We start from the raw sequence: 17,597 nt of genomic DNA on the forward strand, positions 1-17,597 counted from the left end.
TATTTACGGCCGTCTCTAACTGTATTTCCGTCAAATGGAGTCACTGGGTAGTTAACAGTGTAATCGGTAGAAAAACGGGCCGCTGTGCTCACTGCACTGGGTTTGAAAGCAGATGTTCGACCAACTTGGGTCAACGGATATGCGGGGCCCTGCAACAAAACTACTTCATGGGAACTTGCTGATCAGTAAGTGGCACCAGGTATGTGCCACCTCTTCAGAGGCAACAAAATACTCTTGAAAGTTTCTGAGGTGCTGGGGAGAATCGAATGCGTGTCATATATCTTGAGATAATCTTGTCTAAATATGTATCTACAAATGCGCTAGGCGCGGAATTTGCTGTGGCGTCGCTACATGGCGCAGCGTGTCCAGCGGAAAGTGCAACAGAGGAGGCCGGCTGCATACACGCCTTATAAATGACGCTGGAAGATTGTTGCGTGGATTCTTTGGTTCGTTGCTAGTCGATTAAGTCGACGTTTATTGTGGGTTGGGTTCTGTCGGGATTTTTACTAGCATCCCAGCATTCGTACACTTGACGGTCCTCGCACAGTACCAGCCCTCTACTGGTTTCGGCAAAAAAAGTTGTGAATGTTATCATGGGGTACCTTTACTTCAAGTATAAAAAATGGGGAGATCAGTCTCATTAAGGTTAAGCACGCCGCCATTTTGTCTGTTGCTCTAAAAACTAGCTGCTACATTCCTCATGCCATATTTTTTCACCTCATTCGTGAAAACGTATGTCATGATTTCCGGGATTTTAAATCGAGCTGATTGTCGCTTGCTCCAGAAAGCGAGAAAAAAGTGTGGAACGGTAAATTTGAAACGCGGTCGTTGCGGGTATCTTCAGTGTATTGATGGTGCAATGTGCAGGCTGCTGCATGTACTCCTACAGAACAGTGAAGAGATCATGTTGCCAAGGTCGGCTACTAAGAAAGGGGCGGTTGTGTTTCATGTTGAAGCGCATTGCTTATTGTAATTGAGGGGCAAGGAGAATGCACCATGCGCATTTATTTTAAAAATAAAATGAGTTTCTTCCTCTTACGGTATTTGTCTGCACTCACTATTTCCACGACGCCACTGCACTAGTCTTACCCTTGGAAAGTGAAATGTTCCTTCGCTGCGGAAGGATGTTGCTTTGCCCGCGGCAGAAAAGATGTTCCACATCCACCCTCAAGGTTTGTGAGTGATGGCACTGGCTAACACTCCCATGGTTCTACTAGGAAACATAAGTGCCCAATAAAAGTGGATGAAAACGGCGCCGCGGTAGCTCAATTGGTATAGCATCGCACACGTTTAGCGAAGGTTGTGGGTTCGTTCCCCACCTGGGGCAAGTTGTTATTTCTTCCACTTTGATTTTCACTATTTTATCGTTTCCTTACTTCATTTATTAAGCACAAGTCATTTCCCCTATTTGGTCTTTGGTGTTAGTGTTTGTTGGCTCCTTATATAATATGATTGTGCGCCATAACGTAGTTTAAAACTTAATTATTGATTTTGTAATATTTCATTGTGCATTTCATTTTTTTTGCACGTAATGTCCGCTTCTTCGAGGAAACCAGCTCATGCACTACAATTGTGCTGTCTTTGAAAGTGTTCGCTGAAACACCCCGCATGCTTATCAGCAGCAGCATTGCCAACATCTGCCGGGTAATTTGCCAATGTATCATGCCAATCTAGTATTAATCGACAGCGTTCATCTGTCACATTTTGTCAGGTATAGCTTCGAGTGGCCGCTTTTCTAGGCTTACACGTTTGTATCGCTCATGTATAGCAGGTACTACCACCACCATGGCCATGTGAGGCGCTGGTGCCGTGAATTGAGAGTTAAATACTCCAACATAGAGTTCGATTTTTGCTTTTACAAATGAGAATCTCTTTTGACCACGCACTTCATGTGGAGGTTCTGGGTCCCTCATTGACCACCACCAACTTCTGTTTTCCTTCTGTATTAACTTCCCCTTTCTTAACCATTGCTGCATTTCAAGGGAGAACCTGGTTCATTTCTGTATTACTCCCTTGTGTGTTGACTAAGAAAAATTGGGTTCATTTGTTTGCCAGATTTTATCATTCTAGATTTCGCATATGTCACTACGAATGGGACATTTCCAACCATGCATATTGTACATTATCCGCTAGTGGAAATAGTTGCAACATATTGACAAACCTACGCACTTACCTAATAGGAAAGATGAGCCCAATAAAAGTGCCGGTAATATCATGATGGCCAATAGTCTGAAAATTATTACATTTCCTTATAACACAGCTATAATAGTGGTTTCGCAGTGCCGGTGCAAATGTGCACAATCACGGTGTTAGCAAACGGAATGTGCTAAGTCATTCTTTAACCCATTAGGGACCGGTTTCTTTTTTTTTCTTGCTATCTTGAAATAAATCTAATATATTAACTTACCTTTATACTAATAATTCACGTGCAAAAAATTATTACTCTTGCCTAATTAGTTTTCGAAATATAGCCCGTGACCATATGGTCACACTGGGCCCTTACGCTACAGCAAAATACGCGAAGTTAAAAATATTTATTTCAAGCCATAAAACATCACGAAAAACATACATAGCGAATAGTCGAGCGCTTATTTAGTGTGATATGGCTTAAGTCATGGAATACACATGCCGACATCATACTTTGTGAATTGTGTGCGTACCACGCTGTTGCAATTATCTCATGCACACCTCCACGTCTTGCCATTAGGTATTGGTGCAACAAAGAGGGCCACTTGGTCATACCGCGTACCATTCAGGACATCACCAGTCTTTGGTATTCTGCGTTGACCAGGTCGTCTAGGCTTATTGTCCTATCGCATCAGGTAGCTTTGTGCAATTTGCTTGCGGAATTCCACCTGCGTGACGTTGAACCCTGTGCTACGAATTAGGGCCCAAGCGTTGCTGATAGATACATCACAAAGTCAAGTGAAAATAGGCCACCACAAGTTTTTGCCGCGGATTGCAATCCTATAGGCACCTACATTTGCATCCATCTGGTCTGTACCTCCTATAAAACGTGTGCTGAGCAGCAGTGTTTTGATGGGCCACCTTGATTCACTTCCTCTCAACACGAGAGCAGCTGTCTGCAGATGACATTGGCTCTACGCCGTGAATGGTGCTTACGATCGTTACTACAGAATTGTCCATCCAGCGGACAACAATAATCCCATTGTCGCTCAGCACGGGCTCTTCGTGCCCGCTAGGTTGGCGCTTGATGAATTGTGGTCGAGCGATAGGGCACTCTTTGGGAACACGGTTCTGCTTCCGTGTGCCCGTGCCTTCGTAGCCCTGTGCCTTGAGATGCCTGAGTAGCTGCATGCTTGTGAATAAATTATCAAAATAGAAAAAGAAAGGAAAGTCATGCGTCTCTGCTGCGAGTTCTTCCACCATTTGAAGAAGTGGCGCCGCTGCTTTTCCGAAGTCGTTTTCATATATTTATTATGTTCCGGGATCCCCTGCTTGCCTTGATACACTTTGAAGTTTACAAGGTATCTGTTCTTGCCATTTAGGCACCATACTTTATTCCCGAAGTGGACAGGCTTTCCGCGCATTTATATCGAGCCTCTGGTGGCTCGATATGAATCACTGACACTTCGTCATCTTCCTCTCCGACTATCTTCGCTATTTCTTCCAATATCAACCTATTCACAGAATAAAATAAGAAATAACCAGTGCGAGAACGCGCCAGCAGCCGTGCAAGAGATGAGAATGCAGTTTTAAAAAAAATAAAAAGTTAGGTAGCCTAAAGGCCCAGCGTGACCATATGGCAACGCGTAAGATAACACGCTCGTTCATGGACAAATATAACATTAGTCTTACACAAATACTCATCGAAGGTCACGCATTCAAAGAACAATACGGAGGTAAGGATATCTGACTATTGCCCAAAGAAGTAGTGAAAAAAAAAAACACGCTTACCCCTTGGAGCAATGTATGGCAACGCTACTCCCAGAGCAACACTTATTCCCGCCTTTGCGAGGGGCTCCCACAAAACGACTGACAGCTGCTGCCACTTGGTATCCATAAAGGGAACTCTAATCTGTCAAACTGCACGTCAAAGGCCATTTTGGTGCCATTTTGTTAATGTAAATAATTGAAATCCACTGTGCAGGCTACCGTGACCATATGGTCACGCTAGTCCTTAATGGGTTAAATGTCGCATTCGCATATGGCTAGAATTCCTGTGATAAATTCATCCCTTTGATTTACGTAGTGGGTATTCTCATGTACCTCAAAAGGTGTAGAACTATATTCGCGGACAACATTCTGTGGCTATGAATGGAAAGCAACGGGCGCGAGGCTACTGCACAAGTGATACCACGCCAAGCAGTCTGACAGCGTTTGACAGTATTTTTTTTTCTTGTTGTTGCTCCGAACAGACACTGAACCGACACAGCTTTTACGTGCAACTGTTTAGCGTTTCCCCCACAAGCGGATGGGAAAAGCCACCAAATAAGTACAGTTTTACGCTCAGTGTTGTGTTCTGTGTTGTTTATCGGTTGCTAATAAGGTGTTTAAATTTGTCTTCCACAGCTTAAAATGACGGGGATTAAAATGCGGGACTCTTTCAGAAGCGCTCTCACTTCTGCTCGCTTTAGCTCCGTAGCTTTCTTTTCGCAACCAACGAAAGTTGTGCGGCGAGTACAGAAACGCTCGCACAACCTGTAGTGTACCGGTTTTGCTGAATACCATATGCTAAGATAAAGAATTGGTTACCTGGTAAAAATTATTTATTAAACATTTTGCAACACTGTGGTTGCCTGCTTTGTCCGCAAAGCGGGAATATTTAGTCACTCTACCCCATATCATCTGTATATTTTTAATTAATGCCTTGAAACGTGGCGCGTTCGTAGCAATGGCGTTTCCAGTGTCAAATACATTGACCTGAAAATACTACATTTTCCCTCTAGCGCCTTCGAGTACAGAGGACACCACAGTCTCAACATTAATCCGAGCTTTATTAAGACGTGCTACCAGTAGAAAATTGGCTAGATGAACTGTTACGACTTTCAGATATACCCCATGGATAACGTGCATCGTCTCAACCTTGCGGAGGGCGGAAAAAAATTATGAGCGAAATTCCACATTGCGTCCATAAATTATTATTGAAGCAGGTTAGCAGACGACACAGATGTGACAGAATTTTAATAAGGTTAGGAACTCAATTTCCGTGATTTCTATATACATTCGCATGGACGATGGCACCACCACCCTGAGGGGCCGGAGGAAACTAGACTCCCCTAACGCTTCCACAGGACCGTCCCACAAAAGAGTGGAAAGAAAGCAACGTAGATACCCTAGTGCTGCGAAAGCCGACAAAGAGAGGGTCATGCGAACGCAGACGTGGCCGATGCCCGCCAAAGTGTAGTATCTGTTCTTATCAGCCTAATATCTGCTAGGGGTGTTATTTGGACCCAAGATATTAAACAGATTTTCAAAGTTTGGCGGAGTGCATGAAGGCCGCTTCACCTGCATCGCAGATCGGCCTGCCATTCGACTATCTTCGGGATTGGCCCACCGTTTTTGCACACACACACACAAAAAAATGCACGAATGCGTAGCCGTAAACAGCTTCGCTGTAAAAGGTTCGTAGCACGACTAACAGCAGCCTTTCAATACCGATAGCATGTTTAGTTAACATTGCTGAGCTTTCTATAATGGCTGCAGTAAGTACAGGAATATCTATTTTGATTTCGTTTATGCCTTATTTGTAGCGACATATTTTTGGCGCCGAATGATGCTAGCCTCAGCAAAGGTAGCGTCTGCGTTGAGTGAAAATATTGCAAATTGAACGGGAAAAGGCGGACCAAGCCAGGAACTGCCACCTCATAGCGTCCTTGTCAGTGAGTTCATTCATGATCTAAGTATTGCTCTACACGTGTGCAACAACGTTACGTCTCCAGGTGTAAGCTTGTTCTAAGCATCTCTACATGCAAAATCTGTGTTTTTTCAAGGAGGAATGTATAAATGAGCTTCATATATATATATATATATATATATATATATATATATATATATATATATATATATATATATATATATATATATATATATATATATATAGAGAGAGAGAGAGAGAGAGAGAGGGAGGGAGGGAGGGAGAGATATTGTAAAGGGGTGTATTTAATCATTCATCTGGTAGTGTCAAGCGTAACCGAGAAGTCATATGCCGCAGAGCAGGAACCGCTGCATGGCCGAGTGGCTCTCTCTCTTGTGCCAAGCGCTGGCAATCCGGTTGGCTCTTTGGTTGCACTGCAATCTTCTAATAGACGATCTGGCTCGCCTTGTCCGTGTGCTCTTCTTCCTTAGAATTGCATATTATTGTTTCAGGCGGTGAACCTGAACAACATCCCGACCATGGCGGTGTCTGTCAGATGTCTGTGTAAGAGGCTCTATGAAATAGCTAACCGGAAAAGGTTCATTCGACGATACGTTATGGTCTGTCATACTTCGAGAGAAGGCATGGTGCAAGGCACGGACAGCAAGTGTGCCAGGCGCGAAGCTCGGATTGGTAGTGTCGCCATCACGACTGCATTTTCGTCATTGTTGATCGTCGGAGGTGAAATTTCGGGCCAACTGACGGAAGATCTCGCCCTCTCTGGAAACGGCTGAAACGGGAGCACATTCTCACACGTCTGGTTGATAAGGTAAAACCGTATCGATGGCATGAGGAGAATCAGGAGCGTATAGGAGAAATTACAGCGCAAATTTTGTAGTACTTCGTGTAGCCATATTATAAGCCTGCGTGACAAACGGGACAATTATGTCCCAACTTGTGTGATCACATGAAACGTACATGGCTATCATGCCAGTAATGGTTCGAATGAAACGCGCCCTAAGGCCATTATTTTGAGGATGGTATGGTGTGCTTGCTCGGTGAACAACGCGGCATTGAGCTAACAGTCTTTCAGCTACCTGAGTCAAAAAGCACGACCTTTATCGCTCAGCCATTCCCGAGGTGGGCCACGGCGATGAATGAAAAGATGGAGCACGCAGGATGCAACTTAACTGGAAGTGGCTGCAGGTAGAGCGGTGGTTGCGGCATACCATGTAAGGTAATCAACTGTTACAGTAATCCATCCTTTGTCAGCAGATGTTAGCGCTAGTGGTCCGTACCAGCCATTTTCCACAGGGCAAAAGTCAGGAGCAGGCCACGGAAACGGCTGTCATGGACCGTGGGCCAGATGAGGCGCGGACTTGCGGCGTTGACATTGCGGGCACGAGCACAATAACTTTTTTAACATAGCTAAACAATCCTCGCCATCACTAAAGATGGCGCAGGCGCTCATATGTCTTGAAGACGCCTGCATGTGCCTATCACGTATCGGTGCGGAAAGACGCGCACATATCGGAACGCAAAGTTCTCGGGATAAAAAGTGGCTACTTGCGATCATCGCACTAGTAGTTGCGGCGAAACAAGAGGTCCCGGACGGCGAAATGAGCAGCTTGGCCATGCAGGGAATGGAAGATGGGAGATGCAGGCGAGCCAGAAAGGGTATGCGAAAGAGAGGCCAACCAGGTATCCTTGTGCTGTTCTGATGCGAAGGTATCGATGTAGACGGAAGACACAGCCTCAAAGTTGGGGAGAGAGGAAGTGTCGGCTGGCAGCGGAGAGCGTGACAGAGCGCAGGCGTCAGTCTGCCTGCGGCCGGAGCGGTAGAATACGTGTATATTGTAGTCTTTATTGCAAAGAGCCCGGCGGGCAAGGTGTCCAGTTATTTTTTCTAAGAGAGGATTACCTACAAAGGGTGTGATGGTCAGTTACCAAGTTGAATGCCCGGTCGCATGAATAAGAGTGAAACTTTCCGACTTCTGAAACAATAGCCAGACATTCTTTTTCCTTGACGCTATAATTGCCTTTCGCTTTGGGCAATGCACGACTGGCGGAAGCAACGACGTACTCGGAGTATCGAGGTTTGCGCCGCGCATGAACAGCGCCAATGCCAGTACAGCTGGCTTCGGTAGGCACTTCAGTTCGGGCGGTGGGGTCGTAGTGTCGCAGTATAGGCGGAGCCGTGAAAAGACGGCGTAAGGTTACGAACGTGGTGCAGCATGTAGGAGACAAGGGGGATAGGTCGTTGGCACCACATAAGAGTTGCATCAGAGGTGATACAATCGAGGCAAAGTTGCGAGCAAAACCTCAGGAGTAAGAACAGAGGTAGATGAAGGCGCGGAGTTCTTTGAGTGTCTTAGGTTTTGGAAACTTAGCCACAGCCCAAAGTTTTTGTCGGTCGGAAGAGATTCCGTCATGGCATACCATGTGACCTAGAATCATCCAACTGCGCCCGGCGAACTGAGACTTTTTCACGTTCAGTCGCAGGGCTGCATTGGTAAAGGGCATTAACACTTGCTTAAGATTTGATTTGAAATGGGGGGCGTACACCACGATGTTGTCGAGGTTGCATAAATGCGTGCTCCATTTTAGACCGCACAAGATATTTCCATCATTCGTTCAAACGTTCGAGACGCATTGCATAGTCCAAATGGCATCACGTTAAATTTGTATATACCGTTTGGGGTTATGAATGCGGTGTTGAGGCAATCAAGTGGTAACATCGGGACCTGCCTGTAGCCCAAGCGTAAATCCAACGAAGAGAAGAATTCAGCATGATTCCGAGGTGAGGTCAGGTGCAATCATCTTCGCGAAGTCATCCGTTAGTGAACCAGAGCTGTGAGCTCCAATTGGGGATAGGAAACCGCTTTCGGCTTTCCGACTTTCAATGTCAAATTCTGAAGTATTAAAAACGCTGTCCAAGAACATGCCAGCTGGAAGCACTTGAGAGGAGAGGCTGAAATGCAGAAGCGGAACAACGACGCCGTTATTAGAAATCGTCACTAGCGTATGTGTGAGAGTAATGTTCCGGTTAAAAAGCATGTCGATGATGGGGCTAAGCACATATTCACCGTCAGGTATCTGGGGCTGTGTGGTCAAAGCGATGCAAGTGACTGCCTCAGGTAACTAACGCATATCTTGAAACGAGCACAAGTGCGGTAGGGCGGTGCTCGGAGCATCGCTGATTTGAGGCAGTTCCAACTGAAGAACGCCGATTTTGCCATCCATGAGAGCGGAATGGTAGGATAAAAACACCGATCCAAGGACAACGTCGCGAGGGCAGCTGTTGATCAGAGCAGAGGGAACAGGAGTAGGGCGGCCGGCTATACTTAAACGCGCAGTACACATTCTAAGAACAACCAGCACGCCGATTTCGGCCACACGAAGCAATCGGGCAGCTGTTGGGGCGAAGATCTTCTTTAAACGGCTTCGTAGGCTGTGTCGTTTCGGTTTTTATTGCGGTTCCCCGAAAAGAGTTCACTTCCGCTACAAATTACTTATCGCAGAAACGTGGGCTCCAGTGTCGTCGAGTGCGTGGGCAGGTACGCCGTCTATTTTAACGTCAATTACACTTCTCTTTGTGGGTACAGACAGAGGATTTGCTGCAGTACTATACAATGCAGCACCACCTCCGAGGGCTGAATTTGTTAGTTTTCCGAAAGGGTGCTGCCAAAAGCCACAGGGGGCGAAAGGCGACATGGCTGCGGCGAATGGCAAGATAGGCGACGTGTTTCCGGTGAATGAGACTGGATTCCGCGCGGCGATAGTGAGCGACCGTGGCGCGTGTTCATGGCAGAGTTGTCGGCTGTGTTAGACTCGTCGGTGGGCAAAATATGGCGGACATTACGATTAAAACGGCTCAGGTTCATCAGAGTGCGAGCTGTGGAGGGCCACGAGTTGCGACAGTATCGGGCAACATGACCAGGGCACGGCAGGTGAAACATGTCGGCTGGTCGTCCGCAGTTTTGCATTCAGTCGGGTTGCGATAATGCGGAGAGAAGCGTCAGGGTGGATCGAAAATTGTAGAAGGGCGTTCGTTGACTCTGGGACTGGCGACAGCACACACATTGCAATTGGCTGTTCAGATGACCTTCAACTAGTTCGCTCGAACAATGCAAGGGTGCCACATTCTATCCCGGCTAGGATACAAAACACCAAGAGAACCACAACAGGAAAACCGCACACTTCTTCCGCTTAGCATTGTCAACAAAATTCACGTGGCCCCAATTCCCCGGAATATGCACCCTGACCATCATAAAGGTCGACGAAAGGCAAGAGCACAAGCCCTGGCTCGCCTATTTGGTGATGACACATCAAACACTCCAGTCCTATACACCGACGTTGCCCGCTACCCACGGAAACGTGCCTCATGTCTAGTCGTACTAGATAGTGCAGACATTCTGAGAGCTTCGGCCACGCTCAACACTGTGGACAGTGGCACGGCGGAAGAGGCTGCTATTGCCCTAGATATCGTACACTCTTCCACCATGCCGGCGCCGAATGGACCTATCACAGTGGTCACTGATTCTCAGACCGCCTGCAGGACTTTGGCACAAGCGAGGGTGACACCCTACACACACCGCATTCTTACATCATTACACCCCACAGCGTTACACAGGGTGCGTATCGTCTCGACGCCGGGACACACCTCTCTCCATGGTAATGAACGCGCTAATGCGGTAGCCCGAGAGCTCGCTAACCGGGTGCCATTGGAAGAGCTGTCCAACCCAGACGATGCACCGACAGAACCACTGAACTGCACTGAGACTCTACAATATTAAAGAGATACCAGGAGACACTTTCCTGCACCACATAATTCCCTTAATCGAGAAGATGCCGTTGCGTGGCGACAGCTTCAAACTAATTCATTTCCCTGCCTCTTTTATCTTCACCTCTTCCACCCCACGCAATATCCCTCATACTGTCCCTATTGTGGAGCAAGGCCAAACAATATATCATTGCACCTGGGAGTGCGCACATCCTCCGGGCTACTCCCCTATTCCTTCACCTTCACCTTCCTCCTGGGAGACTGCGCTCACCAGCTCAGACCCGCAAGAGCAGCGACGGCTGATCCGGCGGGCACGAGGAGTGGCGTGGGCCAATGGGGCCCTGAACTAAGGGCTCCACCCTCCGAGGAAGTCACCCAATCTGATGACAAATAAATGTTTTCTCTCTCTCTCTCTCTCTGGCGACAGCACAGACAGAATGTAGGCCCATGTTTTTAAGCTCCTGGTGAACTATGGCTTGTACGAGGGCAACTGAAAAAGGGGTAGCATCAGGACTAAGAGAACAGAAAGCTGCGGGTGCCATGGCGTCCTGTTCCTGTCAAACTATTCGCACCAGGTCCTTTGATGGTGACGCATGCTGCTGTGTTGGCTGATCCTCACACGTCGACGTTGCGGCAGTATTGGGAAGTCTGGCGAATGGTTGCAAGACGCGTGGCTTTTGGCCTACTCGAACTGTCGGCACACTTTAATGGTAGCATCAACTGTAGAGCAGCTTTTGCACATGAGCAGATTAAAGGCGTCGTCCGCAATGCTTTTAAGCCCGTGCCCGACCTTTCTGGCTTCTGTCATGTCGTAATCAACTTTACGACAGAGTACCAGCACGTCCTAGATGTACGAGACATAGGACTCCGTGGGAGATTGGGCATGGAAGGTGAGTTCCTGCATTGCGGCAATTTTACGGCCGTCTGGGTTGACCAACAAGTCTGTCAACTTGTCTTTGCATTGGTCCCAGCAGGTTAGCTCCTGTTCGTGATTTTCGTACCACACCTTTGCCGTGCCTCTTAAATAGAACCACAGGTTAGATAGCATAAGCGTAGGGTCCTATACGTTGATTCCACTCACGCGTTCGTACATAGTTACCCATTCTTCAACGTCGGCGCCATAGATCCCGCAGAACATTGCAGGATCCTTGGGCTGCACAACCACAACCGAAGGTGACAGTGATGCTGCTGGCGACAGTGACATTTGAGGCGGCAACGACGTTGATGCTGCGTGCTCACCGTCAACAATAATGCGGATGGTGATGCGACGTCTACTGCGGAGCTCCGTTTCGAGCTGTGGTACCCGGCACCCCGTATATGTTACGGGGCTGGTGGGAGTCTAGAAAGACTGCATTTACATTATATATACAAGATGAGTCAGAGTAGCTAAGATGGATGACCACCAACAGCACGCAGCAGCCAGCGTTTCGAGATTTTCTTTCTCTTTCTTCTTTCATCCTTCCGTAACAATACAGACCGTATATGCGGTTTTAGCGATAAATTGCGTATTCACGCGCTTTCGATGGCTGAAACTCAATCAGCGCCAAATTGAGCCCGTGGCTGTGACCTAATTACGAACATCACCATGCAAAAACTGCTATAAAAAAACCGGTGCGCGAACTTAAATACCTGCACGTCATATGTGCGTTTTCCAAATACCATCAAGATTGGGCATTTCACAGTGTCATACGGCCATTATCAGCAGCTGTATATCAATGTTCTGTCAGAACTCGCCATTACAACAAGAGTGTTGTTTCTTGCAGCACAGACAACTTATTTGTATAGTGCAGCAAAACTTTGGCATTTGTGCCCTTGTTCAAAGGTGTATGAATATTTACTGGACCCTCCTATTGTTATTTTTATGTGTCGTTTGAGGCTTTCATCACGCTTCTCCAATAATATCGTTCCACTAGAAAAAGCGCCTTGTTTATGTCTTTTGAAAGTAAGAAATTGTGGATGAGAAACATGCAGGAGAGTTCAAATTTAGTGAAAATCTAGCATTTCAACAGATCCCTAGCGTTATTTTATGCCGTTGCCCAAGAATAACTCTGAAAGCCATCGGGATCAAATTTAGTGAAGATGCGGGAACACTGTTACAAATTCATATGACAGGTACTGTGCGTGAGAATGAAATATCTGAGTGGTATGCTCTGATTAAGCATCCAGCTTCTTGAAAAAGTTATACGTAACCCGTAGCTTACAGTTGGTGTGAATTGCGGTGAAACACGAATAATTGAGGCGAATTAGGAGAGTTGCAAATGAGTATTGAACCTTCGTGTTTCTCGTATTTTCGTGCCTCGTAGGATGTTTGTGTTGGTGTTGACGATGCAATACTTCTGCTGGACCGTCCCTTGTACCCCGTCCCACGCACAGATGCATCACTCAAGATTCAAAACAAGAACTGCTGCAACGTAAAATTCGGCAACTATCTAGAAGCAGTTACTGTCGTTGCTTGCATCAATAAGAATTACAGACTGTGCACGATCCTGAGCGAAATGTTTACGCCGATAGAAAACTATTCAATGTATACCGTGACTATATATGCTTACCGATATTTGGCGATCGTTTTCTGCCAACCTTAAAGGAAATTATGCTCGTGCACCTACAAGCCACGTAATTTAAGGTGTGTTTCCCGAGGCCAGCGGCCTGCTCCCATTCTCGCACCTGACCTTTGCCTTTTTTCAACGACCTTCCAGGTTCCTATGTGCTAAAAGCGCCTTCGAGAATATCGCGCCTCCCTGACGCACTGAAAACTATAAAAACTTTTTTCACATATAGAATATGAGCGATCGCCATTTCCCCGGTTTCGTGATCTCTTTACCTAGCATTTCTAATGACCTTATATAACTCCGACGCACAAAGGCCAAAGCACTCCGAGGAACTGCATTTTTTCTTGTCCGGTTTTATTTTCTTCCTCTCTGTCTCTTCCACTTGCGCGCATCTCGAAGCTTTACCAAACACGTCTATGCGTAGCCGGCATGTTTATGTGCTTGCGGGAACAAAATGTGCAAGATCCTTAGGTTAGGAATATTGACTTCTTCTTAACAATCATAATGCATATTTTCGGGAAAAACACAATGACGAAGTGCGAATAAATTTGTTTGCAAGATTTCGATGGCAGCTGCAAGTGCCATCAAGGCGGATGACAAAAAGGGACCCGACATGCGTTCATTGTGTCATTGAGTGTCACGAATGCGAAATTGCGATGCTTAGTTCCTACATAAAAATAATAGTGTTCGAATGATTCTACATAGCGAAATCATTAAGTATTCAGAACGCAGTCATCCCGAAAACAGTACGACCACCCCGAATTCGCCATGGAGGTAACGCACCATTACTACACCGCCAAAATGTTTCCATAGAAGGCCCTGTCACCAAGTGGCAGTTGCGAATAACGGCAATATTTGTGTTGGGTTTGCATTTTTTTAAACGTCACATTCATTTTTTTACTAGCCTGTACTTTTGCAGCACTATGTAAACGTGTAACGAAGCATATAAGAGATAAATGAGAGCAATGTGTTATGTTGGTTCGTTCACACACGTATTTTTTTTTTTCGATAGACTATTTCCATTTCAGTTTATATGTTCTTAGTGCTCAGGTAAAGTAAATAAAAACGGCCAGAAGAAATGCCTACTCATGCGGGCGCTGCGCTATAGAAAGGCTTTATCTGCTGATCATACTTTTTATGCGAAGCATATTACGAGAGCACAACCCAGCTCCTCAGGCGCGGCGGTGTCGCCTTGAAACCACGTGACACCGTGACGTCACGACAGAGGAGAAGTGGCTTTGGCTCAACTCTTGCAAGATGGGCTGGGTGGGAATCGAACCAGGGTCTCCGGAGTGTGAGATGGAGACGCTACCACTGAGCCACGAGTACGATGCTTCAAAGCGGTACAAAAGCGCCTCTAGTGAATGCGGTGTTGCCTTAGAAACGAGCTGTTTCTAAGGCTCAGGCGTGCGTCGCTTGCTCAGGCACACATTTCGTTGCCGCGCCGAACGCTGCGTTGCTCGACGCTCACCGCGTCCAATGCGGGGCGTCCAAGGCGAAGCAGAGTAACGCATGAGTTGTTTCTTCGTCTAGCCGAACCAAATATAGCCAAGCAACAGCAGTTCACCAAGCTAAACAGTGGTTCAACAACTAAAATAAAGGCTAGTATGCTTCGCATCCTGGGCTTAACCTTACCTAAGCCACAGCCATTTTTTTTTGGCATCACCTTAGAATCCTGGTGGCGAGTATTATTTTCCTATCGTGCATGAGCTATTCAAGTTCTCTGGGACATTTATCACTCTAGCATTTTCTGTATGTCCGCCTAATCTTTTCTGCCTTCCTTAGAGTCTTTATATCTAACTTGGTGTTTACAACGACGATGTCATCGATGTAGAACATCTATCGAGTCTGACTGCCGAAACATGCGCCTGGTAATTTTGCCAAAAATCGCTGGGGTACAAGTAAACATTGTAATGCTTGCTTGAAGCTCGAGAAGCACTAATAAATTAATAAATCTGCACCGCTTCCCCCTCTACTTCATAAAAACGTATTTCATAGTTTACGGACCTTAAAGTAAGTGTGAGAAGCAAAGGGTGTTATTTAATGGCATTTAGGAAATCTTCCAAGATTAGCAGGGGAAGGTAGTCGACCACTAACATTTTCCTAGGCTCATTTACGTCAGACTAACGGTAGCTGCTGCCGTCTTTCCTGTGAGGAAAAAAAAAAGATGTGCGCTGAGTTCTGTTGATTCCTTGCATGACGTTCACAGTCTGCAAAAGACTGATTTCATCGTTCACCACCGAGCAGTTGTCTTGCTTAACCTCCAATTTATGCACGGATGATATTGGCACGTGTACGTATATTTGACGGGCGACCACGTTTCACCGCGTAACAAATGCTATCGCACAGCGTGGGACGCGCCTGCATGTATCCTAAGTTTCTGGGAAGTTATCGATGCTTCTATCCGCTATCTGTTGTCGCCGAACCTTGTGTTATCTGATGTCATCGCGTGACGCGAATGATGTAGAACTTTGTGGAAGGCACGCGGGTGCCAACGATTAGTCTGGAACGTTCGATGACTGCTGTATAAAAGCCGACGCGCTAGACCCGCTGATCAGATTTTCGATGATCGCCGACCGTGTTCACCGCTCTCGTTGTGCATTGATTGTTGCCTGTTTTGTGGGCACAGGTTCGCCCAATAAAAGCTAGTTTTGCCTTTAACAGTATTGCTACTGTGTTCTTTGGCGTCATGACAACGTGACATCTGGTGGAGGTGCTTTTCGTCTATGTAACGGACGCCCCCGACAAGCCATGATCCAAGCCCGGACCGTAAAGAGAGCACCAACGTAGTCACGGACTATCGAACAAGCCGTCGTCTACATCAGCTGCCTCCGGAGCACGGACTTCTACTTGAGAAGACCAAGAAGACTGTGGACAAGACAACCACAATGGCTGCCCCAGCGTCACCCATTGTACTTCAACAACCCAGAGAACCCCCTACCTTCCATGGAGCTGCGTCGGAGGATCCTGAAACCTGGCTTGAAACCTTCGAAAGGATATCGACCTTCAATAACTGGACTTCTGATGATAAGCTACGACACGTGTACTTCTTGTTGGAAGATACCGCGAGGACTTCGTTCGAGAACCGGGAGTCCACCCTAGCAACATGGGACCTGTTCCGAAGTAACTTCCTGAGGGCGTTCACGAGCGTTGTCCGAAAAGAAAGGGCCGAAGTTCTGCTGGAAACCCGAGGCCAACTACCCAGTGAAATCATCGCCATCTTCAGAGAAGAGATGATCCGTCTTTTCCGGCAAGCCCACCCGGACATGTCCGAAGAGAAAAAAGTGCGTTTCTTGATGCGAGGCGTCAAGCGAGAACTTTTCGCCCGACTCATCCGAAACCCACCGAAGACCGTAGCTGAGTTCCTGACAGAGGGTACGAAGATTCAGAAAACGTTCAAAATGCGCACTAGGCAATATAATCGTCATATGCTCACGCCTCAATGCGCCATCCAAGCGCTGGGTGCCGTTGATCCCCAAGAGACCATAAGGGCCATTGTGCTCGAAGAACTCCGCAAGGTCTTGGCTTCGTCGCAGCCTCAAGTAGCCTCGATCGCTGACATCGTGAAAAATGAGGTTCAGCGATCGCTGGGAGCTCCTGAGGTGCAACCTCAATTACCGCAGCCCCAGCCAGAAGCGATGACCTACGCCGCCATCGCACGGCGTCAAGGTCCCCCTCCGCGACCGCGCCAGGGCCCTGTCACGCCGCAGTTCCGTCGTCCGCCGCCGCCGCCGGCAGCACGACCACCCGTCGCCCAGCACACCTACGCGAGGAAGAATGACCTTTGGCGCGCCCCCGACCACCGCCCGCTCTGCTACAACCGCGGCGAAGCCGGCCCCGTCTACCGACGATGCCCATACCGTGAGAAGGAACTGCGAGGTTTCGCCGTCAATGCGCAGCGCCTGAGGGAAGGTCTACGCCCTCGTGATATCGCCGACTACCTCGCCGCTACTCAGTGGAGCCCTCGACGACCATCCCGTTCCCTGTCACCAGGCCGCTACCTGTCGCCGCAGCGCCGTCCATACACTGGCCCAGCCTGAGGCCGACCCATGAGTCCATATCCGGAAAACAAAAAGCAGCAACCGATGGAGATGCGGTTGCTATTCGTGGAACTGACGAAGATCCTCCGCCACCTACGAAAACTACGAAGAGACTGCCTCGACGGCATAACAACAACACGCCTCCATCTAGACGGAGACTGAAGGCAAAGAATACGCCGACGAAAGACCACCTGACGACGCCACGTATCAGCCACAGGTCAACGCGACGCAGGCATGATCCGACGCCAAGGCCTAACTCTAACGCAAGACAAAGAACTACCGACCTCGACGTGCTTCTCGACGGCCACGCAGTCACCACCTTAGTAGACACAGGAGCCGATTACTCCATCATGAGTGGACCCATCGCAGCCCAGTTGAAGAAAGTTAAGACTGGATGGGAAGGGCGG

The 17,597-nt window shown here is 47.5% G+C and overlaps 1 protein-coding gene and 1 pseudogene across 1 annotated transcript in view; one reads left to right on the forward strand and one right to left on the reverse strand.

The window, feature by feature from the left end:
• The window catches only part of LOC139057756 (uncharacterized), a 42,744-nt gene extending 29,576 nt beyond the window's left edge, over positions 1-13,168 (reverse strand). Inside the window, exons 1-2 of the mRNA XM_070536509.1 lie at positions 13,151-13,168; positions 2,174-2,229 (exon numbers count right to left, since the gene is read on the reverse strand). Coding sequence (XP_070392610.1) covers positions 2,174-2,216 — 43 coding nt within the window. The 5' untranslated portion in view covers positions 2,217-2,229; positions 13,151-13,168. The remainder of the gene's footprint in view (positions 1-2,173; positions 2,230-13,150) is intronic.
• LOC139058327 (U2 spliceosomal RNA) lies at positions 5,351-5,523 on the forward strand (annotated as a pseudogene).
• Positions 13,169-17,597: the final 4,429 nt, after the last annotated feature.

This window comes from Dermacentor albipictus, chromosome 3 (assembly GCF_038994185.2).
Source record: "Dermacentor albipictus isolate Rhodes 1998 colony chromosome 3, USDA_Dalb.pri_finalv2, whole genome shotgun sequence".
Lineage (NCBI taxonomy): Eukaryota > Metazoa > Arthropoda > Arachnida > Ixodida > Ixodidae > Dermacentor > Dermacentor albipictus.